A 12380-nucleotide genomic window follows, 5' to 3' on the forward strand; every position below is an offset into this window, starting at 1 on the left:
GGTTTATGTTTGTTTCTCGTTTTTTTTCCTTCCTGAATGTCAATAATGCGTTGGTTTATGTTTATTTCTCGTTTTTTTTTCCTTCATGAATTTTAATAGCGCGTTTGAATACCAGAATCAGAACTACTTTTTCTTCTCCTGGAGTAGAAGTCAGAAACAGAAGTCTACTTCTAGAAGTTTTAAAATTTTCTACCTAAATAAACTTTTTGCTTTTTGACTTCTAAAAGTCAAAATGTAACTTTTACATCCAAGCACGCTACAAGTTTTTTTTTGGATTGGAGTGCTCTCAGTAAAACATGTGATGATCTTCTCATCCGGGTGCCTTAAGTAAAATACAATTTAGGGCCATTTTAGAGCCCGAGGTTGATCACCAAGTTTGGTCTCATTTCCCAGTTCCTCTTCCTCACAGCTTGATTCTGCAGATACAGGTACTTAGCTTCTTGTTCTTGTTTTTTTTTTTTTCTTTTTTTTCTTTCTCCATCTCTAAATTTGGAGTATCTTCATCCTCCTTGACACAAGGGTAACTAGAAGAACCCTTAAACCCCAAAACCCGGCTAGTTTTTCAATCCAATTTGTTACTTAGGGCATTTTTTTCCTTCACTCATTTGACTAACCCAGATTGTTAAATCTCTTTGTTTTCGAAACCCATCTTATATAAGATTGTTATAGTTTATATTGTTCATAAGATTTTGATATTATTGTAGAGGCTGTAATTAGAAAGAAAAAAAAAGTCTTAGATTTCTGTAATTTAAGAAATGTATCGTCTAATTGATTGAATTGAATGTCTCATTTGGTCATAAGTGTAAGGATATTGGATTAGTAGTTATACAATCACAATATGAATCTTAATCCGGATTTGATGTTATTATACTTGTTTCTGGAAAGCTAAACTAGGTATCAAATTAGATAGAGTGAGGTTCTGTATGAAATCAACTTGTTGAAATACAGTTTCAGGTGTCCTCTATCCAGTCAATCTTAATAGAATCAGGACTCCAGTCACGTATGAGTTGTTTACTTACCTGAAGTAGGGAAGCTACATGATATAGTCCATTTACCACCGCATCCCATGATATAAATCAAAGTTCTCGGAAAGCCATGCCCAACATAACTGATACATGTGCCTAGGATCCCTATGTGATATGTCATATATTCGATGAAATTTAAAAGTGTGCGTAATCATTTTAAAGTTTTAGTTCTGATGATTAGAAACAATCATCTGATCTTGACTTAGTTTATGGCACTAAGAGAGCAACAGATTACACTAGATCAAAGATCAACAGACAATATTTCAGAGTTCAACGGACAATATCATGTAGGCATTTGGCAACTTTGGAGCTACTTGTAGTTTTCCAATTGAAATTCTTCCATATTTGGTTCAGTGCAGGAAAAATAACTGATTACCTTGACAGGAAACACGCCGTTAGACAGTTTGGTAACCAATAGCTCCCCGAGTCTCCTAACAGCGTTAACCTTGTTTGCTAGATGTCAAGTAATGGCAAGAGCCTTCTGTTTATAAAGGGAAGTCAGGTGTAAAACATAATACTGATCTCAAACCCTTTTGTATTCAGTTGCAAGCTTAGATTCACCTGTGGTTCTTTTCTTTATCTTCTTCTAACTCCATTCCTCTCTTTCCTTTTGAACTTCCCCCAAACATCTCTTGTAGTTGGATTTCAGATATTGATTGACCTGCGATAATCCACTGTTCTTTGGCTGCCATCCTTGACGACTAGATTTGAAAACTTCTTTAGAGGTTTCGATCCCTCAGGACACCATGAGTGTTGTATTCTTAGAGTGGTTTTTACTACATTTTTTGTAGAAGAAAAAGAATAACAAGAAATGCATTTGTTGGATTCCATGCGTTTTTCCTATAGTTGGTGAATAACATGTACTGTAATATTGATTTCTGTTTCATGGAGATTCATATCTTAAATCAATTGATGAAGTGTTTTACCCATGGGGTTTGAATCTTACGACGGATAATTTGTCCTCTATAAAGACAATGATAATAGGTTATATTCATATTTTCTTACTAAATAGGTTATATTCATATTTTCTTACTAACGTTGCTTTTTTTGGCAAAGAACAATTTTAAGGGAATGTCGTGTATAAGTAAGTTGTAGTGTAAAGCAACAATGTAGGACAGTTTGGAAGCTCAGCCATTCGTTATTTTACTTTTATTGCAATTCATATTTTTCGTTTCTGATGTTCTGACTCTAGATTGTTTATTCAGGTTTACCTCAATCAAAGATGAATATAATGAATAATCTTTCTTCAACTTTATGTAGAAGAGGGAATCTGCGAGAGCTGATTACCAATGTTTCCGTCTATAGTGGTCTTTCTGGTAGAATCCTGTCTATCATTTTAAGTTTTTGTGTTCATTTCTAGTATCAAAAATTAAATTTAAGGGTTTCGCTGATATCTACTTAACTTTTTAGATGTAGCTGCAGAAGGAGGACTAGCAAGTTTGATGGTCAGACGGTGGGCCACAAAAAAGGCTGCCGGATCGTCAAAGAATGGTCGTGATTCTAACCCCAAGAACTTGGGGGTGAAGAAATTTGGCGGGGAGGTAAGCATTACAAGTCGTCATGTTCATTTAATTCTTTTATGCCATCGATTTGTCGAACCTTGTCCCCTTATCTGATTTGTGATAAACTGATGATGAAGAATCGTCATGTGCAGAATTACACACGATGCATAAACAAAATCAGACAGTATAGCACTCGCTGTATTGTCTTAGTGTTGGACATGACTGTCCACGCGTTGGCATGGCCAAATTGTAGAATGTAGAGTGTTCATTTACTTAGATGTTTACTCATGATACTTTCAAATTGATTTTATGCAGAGAGTAATTCCTGGAAACATCATAGTACGTCAGCGAGGCACAAGATTTCATCCTGGAAACTATGTTGGAATCGGGAAGGATCACACCTTGTTTGCGCTGAAAGAAGGTAATGTTAAATTTGAGCGTCATAAGCTGAGTGGCCGTAAGTGGGTTCACATTGAGCCCAAAGATGGTCATGTACTTCACCCTGTCTATACCAATAATCCCAAAGAAGGTCATATTATCTACGCCGATAAAACCCCTGTTGTACTAGAGACAGCTAAGGCTTAGATGTTAACATTTGGAAAGCAACAATGAATTCATTAATCCCTGTTCCCATAGAGGATTTTGGGGCTGTTCATTGCCTTTTTACTCTTATTGTGAAATTTCAGGGTTTATTTTCTTCAGTTGGGTAATTTTAGGCTGGGCTTTTTGACTACTCTATGTTTGAGCTCTCTTTCTGTTTTTATTTTTTATTATTTGAGGATAGTCACAGAAACAGTTTCGTACTCTGAATTTTCCATCGGAATAGGAAAAGTATATATATATACTATTGTCGAGCATCTATGATTTAATCTCGTAACATCACTAGTAGGGACTCTGAGACCAGACATGATATAGGTTTAGATATTTACAGATTCTCTCTTCCCATGGCTTTGAAAGAATTCCAATCAGCAGCTAAGCATGGAAGAAGATGTAGGAAATGAACACTCGTTTGTTCTTTATACAATTAGAGCAAGGCTTAGGAAGAGCAGGGAAAAGAAGATTATTAGAGAGCTTCTATTTTATTTAATAAACCTCATTGATAGGAAGAGGCTTGCTATCTACAAGAATCCAGGTTGCTGGATAAGAAAATAATATACCCCTACTATGCAAGTGTCTGACTAAGTGTTCAACACTTGCACTTGAACAAATGAGATTAACAACAAATGAAGGAAAACACATGGAAAAGCCATCTACTTAGATTAGTTTTTTCAACTGAACGACCACAACACTGATATTATCTTTACTTCCTCTAGCCATTGAAACTTCAGCCAGAACTGCCGCAGCAAATGCAGCATTACTAGGATGACCCAATAGTGATGAGGATCTCCTTGCTACTTTACCTTTGAGACATTTCCTTGCTATTTGACAAGCCATCTTGTTTGACATAACATCCCATAAACCATCACTAGCTAATATCAGAAACTCATCGCTTTCGGTTCGTGAAAATATCCCGACCTCTGGGACGGATATTACATATGGTTTGAGGTAGCGATCTCCTGCGCAAAAAGAAAAATCAAAATTCGTATTAGCAGCTGCAGCATAGGAAACATCTTAGTTGTTTTTTTTATCTGAATGGGAGACAGGATGTAGCATTGCTCTAGTACCTATAGATCTAGAGGTAGCTAGTACCCCAAGAACACGAGAACCATCCCAATTGATAACCGTTCCTCCGGCTGCTTCAATCCTATCCCTCTCGTCTATCCTGTCAGGCTTTAAAGTCGTATGCCACAAATTACACTTAAAAATGTTTGAAACAGCGAAAAAACAAAAAACGCAGAAAAAAGAAAAAAAAACCACTACAAGGATTACCAAAGAAACTTTCAAATTTACGGAGTTTGAGTTACCTTGTGATCTTGGGAAAGCGGGTTCGGTAAGCCAGCACGAGATAAAACAGCCCTAGAATCACCACAATTAGCAACAATAATTTTATCTTTGCTGATCAAAGCAACCACAGCCGTTGATCCTATTGACTTTATGTTTTCATCTTCAACTTCTTTTCCGCTGACTACTTGTTCGTCCATCTTTAAAAAGCAACTCACCATAACATTCTCCCAGTCAATCTTATCAAGATTCGACGAACCCTGAATCTCATCCACAAGTATCTTGTGTAACTGCTCGCTGCATAGATTCGCCACAGCAGACCCACCATGTCCATCATACACAGCAAAGAAATCAAAATCATGATCACAAGGACGTTTACGATTTGATGAAGGTAGTAAACCTGGGATTACAGTAATAGCATCTTCCATTTCTCTTCTTCTACCACACACAGAGATGGAGCCATGTGATACTAATATCCCAACCGTCGGTATTGCTGGTACATCGTATTTCTTACTATGATGATCATGATCATGATCATCTTCTATTATATTCATTGAGACCATTAATTTCACTTCCTACCTGATGGTGATAAAACTCAAAACCCAAATATCATTTTCCTCCTTTTTATGGAACTCTCGGACTGTTAGTAAATTTGATATAAAGATTGAATTTGGTATAGACACGACCGAATAACACCTGAAAGAGAAAATATTCTGCATGTCATTCAATGGAGAGTTGACTGTTGAAGACTGAATATGGTAGAGACACGACAATGATTTTGGCAGGCGGTAATAAAGTGGAAGTTTGTCAATGTACGGCGACTTTGGCAGGGGGTAAAAAAGTGGAAGTTTGTCAATGTACGGCGAACTGGCTAGTAAAAACAAAAGCTAATAAAAACTTCGAGTCCTGTAAAAGCATGTTGATTCATTAACAAAACAAAGACCTGATCATGAAATGTGATTCATGTCAGAGGCACCCAAAAATGTACTATCAAAGTTTGCTCTTTAGTCTTTTCCATGTAATTTGTTTTGCATTTATCCGCTTGGCATGAGCTGTAAGATTTCCCGGCCTTGGAAATGCATGCAGCAGATTTGATAGGCTACCTACTAGGCAGCTTTAAATTTTAGCGGGGCGAGAATTCCTAGCCTACTGCCTTTACCAAGTAGGGGTGTTTCAAATCTGATATGGCTGGTTGGTTCTATGAAGGTCTGCTATATATTGTTTATCAGCGAAAATAAGAACAACATATAAATATAAGCAATGCAGTTTGGCTTTTGCCATCCAGAAGGTGTGAGGCTAAAATATCCGATCGCCACGTGTAAGCATCACAACAGGTGATCGCATGATAAAAGGGTGAGAAAGATACACAGAATGAGTGTCTATAAGGTGATTACACCAGAGCCAAGATATCCACCGCTTCATCTCATGAAGGACGCGTGTAAGATCTAGTCAAATCATACTAACGGCCACGTTAAAAGGAGAGCAGTGCATTTAATAAGAATCAGAAGAGGTGCGATACAACTGTAGACGGAGGTACATCGTGTCAGAAACTCGGATGAAGGGCGATGAATAGTGCTACTCAAAGAAGGAGCAACACGATGAGACCCGAAGAAGGAGCAACACGACATACCTCGAAGGGGAATAGTAAGGAGTCAGTCCGAGCGATAAAAAGATGTACCATATCGTTATCAATCCAGCACCTTATCATATATATCTATAGAAGTTTACTTTGATTATAAATGCCCGTCCATGTAGAAGGAAATTGACATGTAATCTTGAATGGTTCTACTCCAAAAAGAGATAAAAAGAAAAGTTGACAAAGAACGAGTTAGAAGTTTGAGAGATATTTGTAACTCATCAAAGGGTAAGACCCTCATAAATAAGCTATAGTTTCTTCATCGTGGATGTAGGTCTACAAGGCCAAACCATGTTACATAGTTGTGTTCTTACTTACTTTTGTGTTGTTTACATCTTGCCTTTACTTTGAATCTTGAGTTATTATGTTTATTAGTATTTAGATCTTCATGGGTGCGGTTAGCAAGAAATATGCAACTACATTTTGGCGCTAGAACCAAGGAGGTATAAAGATTTTTTCTACCTCCCTTAATTTTTTCCCCAAACCCTAAGTGAAAGTCCTTTCTTTTTTCGTTGATTTCTCTAAAACTTAGTAAGTTGATCTCGGACTCAACGACATCTATATGATTTCACGGCTGCAAAGTCCTGTATATCCTTCAAGAGTATTAGATCTAAAGCAATTGCTTGTTCTTCTCGATTTAAGCCTTTTAAAGTTGTTTTACCACCTTCCTAAAGACGCTCACGAGAGTTGATGGTTAGAACATCAGAAATGTCGCTGACTTCTTGCAAAAGTTCACAAAACCTCATCCATGATTGAGTTGGGAAGAGATCTAGCCAAGTAAACTTCGTAGAAGAAAAACATGCTATCACAGTTGAATAAGTGCTAAGGTTCAAGGCCTTTTGAAGAATTCTCTCCTTATAAAACTCATAACATCCTAAAATCCCTTTTAGAACCTTAGATCTAAACATGGAAGAAAGGTTAAAGAGTATATCATCAATCATTAACCATAAAAATGTTAAAAATCAAAATCTACATGCATTGAGAAATACTTCTAAGAATGGAAAAAAGTACTCAATCGTCAAAAACTGATTTCTACCCATTAAAGGTATGACGTGCTGGAGGAGGTAGTATACTCGAAAAGAGAGAAAAAGAAAAACCCTTTTTCCTGACACCAAAACTTTATCCAGTTGGCGAATGTTTTTCACATCATCTTCAAGTATTTACAAAACCTACTATTTTCTGAACTTAAAATCGTACAATACAGTCTGAACTCTGACTTTGGAACTTCATGTGACCTGCAAATCTAGGGTCCCACTTTTCAGAAGAAAAAACAAATTGAGTATTATTGCATCTTTCGCAGGAAAGACAATGGTGACGAGATGATCCGATCGCACGACCCTTGGAGTTGACGGTATGTCGTCAGGCGAGCTAGACACGATGGAACCAAGTGAGGTTCAGCCAAATACCATTTGTACAGGAGAAGGACCGCCCGATAACCCATCTCGTGAAGGACTAACAGATAATTCTGATTCCGACAAAAAAGCTGCCTCATCCGAGGATCGAGATGAAATTCATTTGACTCAGAATGGACGACTAATGAACCCAGTAGCTAACACTACGACGCAAAAGGAGATTTCCTCTAGACATGATAACAATACTGCCTCCCTCGAGGCCATCATGAAAACAAGGAAATATGAATGAAAAGGTTAGAACGACGAAACAAGAGATTAAAAATGAAGAATATGAGGTTAAGGCACCAGGTGAAAAACAAAGAGTTGTCTACTATCCCAAAGGAGGTCCCTGTAGAGGAGAACCCTCTAGAGAAAGTAGTTGACGGTGAGCATATCATTCTGCCCGATACCTCGAACGAAGCTATCGAGGATCAATTCCCACGAAGGAAAAAGGAGCTCCGAGACGATGCGAGTAGCCACTCGGAAGAGTCATCTGACATTAACCCCAGACACAAGCGTGTTGAAAAGCATAAGGAGGACGAAGTCCGAATCCATGACTAGTATAAAAGGACATCGGAAGGGAAATCCAGGCTAAAGGAGACGTCGAGGAGAGAGTTCAACCGAACTAAGTATGTGTTTCCCGACAAAAAATTCGACAAGGACTCGGGACGATCATGATATCGTTACCAGGAGGCTTATATCCCATCCGAATGGGACTCTCGCTGAAAAAAATCTAAACGAGGGATATCGATGATGCATTGCATGTGAGGCTAAATCGAGTCGAAATGATGTACAAAGAAGCAACCGGTAAAAAAGGAGGCCAGAAACGGGCAAAGGTCATGCAAGAAGCCGGACGGTCACCCCTGGTGGCGAGTCTATTAGCTAAACCGTTTCCAAGGAAATGCTCTCTCCCAAATTTCACAACGATCTTTAGTGGAACTGGCGATGCGATTATATGTCTATGATCCCATCGAATGAAATTAACACAATGGAGCCAATACGATGTCGTGGTGCGTAAGTTCTTTCCATCAAGTCTGAAAGAAGAAGCCTTGATGTGGTTTGAAAAAGAGGGGGTATAACAACCACACCCAATAATTCGTTTGACAATCTTTATGGAATAAACTCCAATATAATTCCAAGAGCACCAACTTAAAAGTGAGACTCAATCAAGAAATATATCAAAGAGCTTTATCTCTTTCTCAATACAATCAGAAAATAGAACATATAGAAACCAGTGAGCCTGATTGATATGAGAAATAACTTAGAAGGTTTCAAAGACCAATGCCATAGTGTCAATAAAGTTATATCCAACAAACGAAGTCGGATTTATCAACTTTGATTGAACTACGCACAACCCGTGATATTTCAATTATATAAACAAATATAGTGCGAAAAAGAAATAACACAGACACGCAAATGCAGAAAAACCCCGGGACCTAGTCCAGATTTGAATACCAAACTGTATTAAGCCGCTACAGACTCTATCTTACTACAAGTTAACTTCGGACTGGAATGTAGTTGATCCCTAACCAAGTCTCACACCGAGTAAGGTACAGTCGCGTTCCTTACGCATCTAGAACCACGTCGGATTCAGAACACTTGATTCCCTTAGCTGATCTCACCCACAACTAAGAGTTACTACGACCCAAAGTCGAAGACTTATAAACAAATCTGTCTCTCACAGATATGTCTATCCTTTATTCTGTTTATTCCGTTTTTTAATACAAAAATCAAGGTGAATAGGAATCAACTAATGATCCAGTTTTATACTCCCGATGAGCAGCCTAGAAATAGTAGTCACCGACAATAACCTAACTAATTAACATAAGAAGTTATTGCGGAATCACAAGAGGTTGAGACGAAGAACTGTTGTGATTACTTTTTATATCTTACCTATCGGAGACGAATCTCGAGTAAATCTTAGAACGGATAAAACTCAATACGATAGAACAAGTAAGATCAGAATACGTAACTACAGAGAAAATAGTTGGATCTGGCTTCATGAATCCCAAATGAAGTCTCAAGTGGTTAACCTAATAATGGTTTTGGAAAACCTAGTTTAAAGGAGAATCGACTCTAGTTTACAACTAGGACACACGGAAGTGTCGGGATTAGGTTTCCCAGATGCTAGAGTTCTCCCTAATATAGTCTTTCAAATCAGGGTTTCTTACAATCAAAGCTAAGATAGCTTAATAACAAAGCATTCAATATTCACCTTTAGATGAACTCCTCATTTAAGATTCAAGCTAAGTCTGCTTAGAAATTAAGCAATCAATCTCCATCGTTAGATGGTATTAGCTTGACACATACAAATGAAATATACTTATATTTAAATATGGATGAACCGTACCCAAACGTGTATACTCGGTTGGCTCAATAATAGTTAATCAAAGTTAGCCATATTAACACTTATAACTTAGCCATATTCATCTAACACTTCTAGATCAAATATGATGATCAATCAATCATGATAGATAATCAAATGAATCTAAATATGTTTCAGGAGAGTTGTTCAAATGTTCATCATCTTATATGAATATGTATATGAACCATATGAAGCAAAATCGGTTTGGTTAATAATTGTACAAAGTACTTATACAAGAACCAATTCATGAACATAATGCCACGGTTTGTAAACCTAGTTCACATACCTTAATACATTTAAGTTCCAGGGACTTTAGTCTGCAAACTGAGTTCGTAAACGAACCTGATTTCATGAGTATATGTATTTCATACTTACCAATTTTAGAACCTTACCACTGTGTTCGAAAACAGAGTATGCGGACAACAGTTCCGAACTTTGGCCTTGTCATGTCGTTCGCAAACAGAGTACGCAAACAACAGTTCTGGACTTAGCCTTGTTTAGACGTTCGCAAACAGAGTATCCAAACAACAGCTCCAGACCTTTTCACAGGTAAATTCGTTCGCAAACATAGTTCGCAAACAAGGGCTCCGTAACTGAACTAGAACTTCACAGTGCACATACAAAGTATACATACTGTGTTATATCCAGGCATTGGTAGTCATTCTAAATTCCCATTTAATCATTAAAACGTCCTTAGAAGCCAACAATGATAATCTTAATTACACATACCACTAGCTTCAAGTAATTTTCAAGTGATTAATCGATCAATACGAAACTTCCCAAGTTAACATCAAATGATTGTCTCACACAAATCATGTAAGATGTTCGCAAACAAGTTCACAAACGAATCCTGAGTTCATGAGTATGAAAATCACACTTTACCGACTTTAGAACATAACCGCTCTGTTCGCAAACTGAGTACGCGAACAACAGTTCCAGACTTTGGCTTTGTCCACCCGTTCGCAAACAGCGTACGTGAACAGGAGTTCCATACTTGGCCTTGTCTAGCCCATTCGCAAACAGCGCACGCGAACACAAGTTTCGGACCTTTTCACAGGTAAACCAGTTCACAGATAGAGTTCGCGAACAATAGTTCCGGGACCTGAACTAGACTTGCACAGTTAGTATACAACCTGTATTATATCCAGACATGGTAGTTATAAAACTCTCATTTAATCATTGAAACATCCTTGAAAGACAACAATGGTAATCTTACACATACTACTAGCTTCAAGTAATTTTCAAGTAATTAATCGATCAACACAAAACTTTCCAAGTTGACATCAAATGATTGTCTCACACAAATCGTATAAGATGTTTCAAGGTAATTTTCACATGATCATCTTTTGACTTAATATTAGTTTCCAACAAATAAATTGTCGCCAACTAAACTCGTCAAGAATACGATGAACTTAGCTAAAGCTAAAAGCTTTCAACACATATTTGGAGAAATAGATAAGCGACGTAAACTCGGATCAAGATATTAAACCTGTATAATGTAAAAGTCTATATAGATATATGACTTAGTCTCATTAGAAGATAAAATAGAATAGACTTATGAGTAATAGATACGTTTTAGTCTCCACATACCTTTTGTTGATGAAGTTTCTCCAAGCTCTTCAGTAGATCTTGTTCTTCAATTGGTGAACGTCGTGAAGTCTAAAGCTCAACTACACACTTCTATCCTAATCCGAGACATAGCTATAAGTAGACTAAAAATCAAGTATATAGGTTTGATCAACTAAACTTGACAAACAAGCTTGAGATAGCAACGCTTGCGAGTTCGACCGAGCTGTGCTCTAACAATCTCCCTCTTTGTCAATTTTAGTGACAAAACTATCAAAACATATGGATTACAAAATAAATAAACTTTGTAGCTTCTGATACATCATGCTTGATTTCCTTGGCTCTTCCATTTCCTTGAATTCTTTGTTACTTCAAGTTCTCTATCGACTATGAATGTGTTCAACTCAGCATCATTGTTGTTGAAAATCCGTAGCCATAACAATATGAAAACGAAGGTTCTCCAACATTGTTATACAATGTCATAGTATTATTATATAGAATCAAAGTCCAATTGCATCACAACTTTGAAATAATATTATGGTGATATGTATCACTCCCCCTTAGTCAATACTTCCATCTTATAATGAAAACCACTCCCCCTTACATAATGGTTTACGTATGTAGTGTGAACTACCAAATAGTTCTCCCCCTTTTTGTCAATATAAATTGGAAAAGGTACGAAAACTATGAGATCATAATGAAATTCTCAAAAGATAATTCATGACTAAAAGAGAACATATCAACTTTGTTTCGATGATTTCACATAGTCGAAACTTAGTGTATTCATCAAGGAGTTTATAAAGATACAAGTTAACTCCTTCAAAATTCCACAACCGCTCTCCCCACATAGATATGGCAATTAAGCAAAAGTTCATTTAAGAACTCTCCCCCATTTGATGTCATTCCAAAGAGAACAACATGAGTGACCTTAGTTTATGAGAAAAGAATGATTTCTTTATACGTTAACAAATCACATGGATTTGTATCCAGAAACTCGAATAAATTAACCACGAG

At 37.1% G+C, this 12380-nt stretch overlaps 2 protein-coding genes across 4 annotated transcripts; one reads left to right on the plus strand and one right to left on the minus strand.

The window, feature by feature from the left end:
* The first annotated feature begins 337 nt into the window (after positions 1-337).
* LOC113318913 (50S ribosomal protein L27-like) lies at positions 338-3257 on the plus strand. 3 transcript variants are annotated; one of them, XM_026567193.1, is made up of 4 exons: positions 338-428; positions 2231-2341; positions 2436-2566; positions 2843-3257. In XM_026567193.1, exons 2-4 carry the CDS (start codon positions 2248-2250, stop codon positions 3110-3112), a joined length of 495 nt encoding a protein of 164 aa, XP_026422978.1. In that variant the 5' UTR covers positions 338-428; positions 2231-2247; the 3' UTR covers positions 3113-3257. The 3 variants fall into 3 exon arrangements, with proteins under 3 accessions (XP_026422978.1, XP_026422980.1, XP_026422979.1); XM_026567195.1 differs by having other exon boundaries at positions 2442-2566; XM_026567194.1 differs by lacking the exon at positions 338-428 and having other exon boundaries at positions 2218-2341.
* Positions 3258-3689: 432 nt separating this feature from the next.
* LOC113316867 (probable protein phosphatase 2C 8) lies at positions 3690-5049 on the minus strand. The gene is made up of 3 exons (XM_026565024.1): positions 4432-5049; positions 4192-4297; positions 3690-4083 (listed from the first exon to the last, which is right to left on the minus strand). Exons 1-3 carry the CDS (start codon positions 4969-4971, stop codon positions 3782-3784), a joined length of 948 nt encoding a protein of 315 aa, XP_026420809.1. The 5' UTR covers positions 4972-5049; the 3' UTR covers positions 3690-3781.
* Between the last annotated feature and the right edge of the window lie 7331 nt (positions 5050-12380).

This window comes from Papaver somniferum, chromosome 10 (assembly GCF_003573695.1).
Source record: "Papaver somniferum cultivar HN1 chromosome 10, ASM357369v1, whole genome shotgun sequence".
Classification (NCBI taxonomy): domain Eukaryota; kingdom Viridiplantae; phylum Streptophyta; class Magnoliopsida; order Ranunculales; family Papaveraceae; genus Papaver; species Papaver somniferum.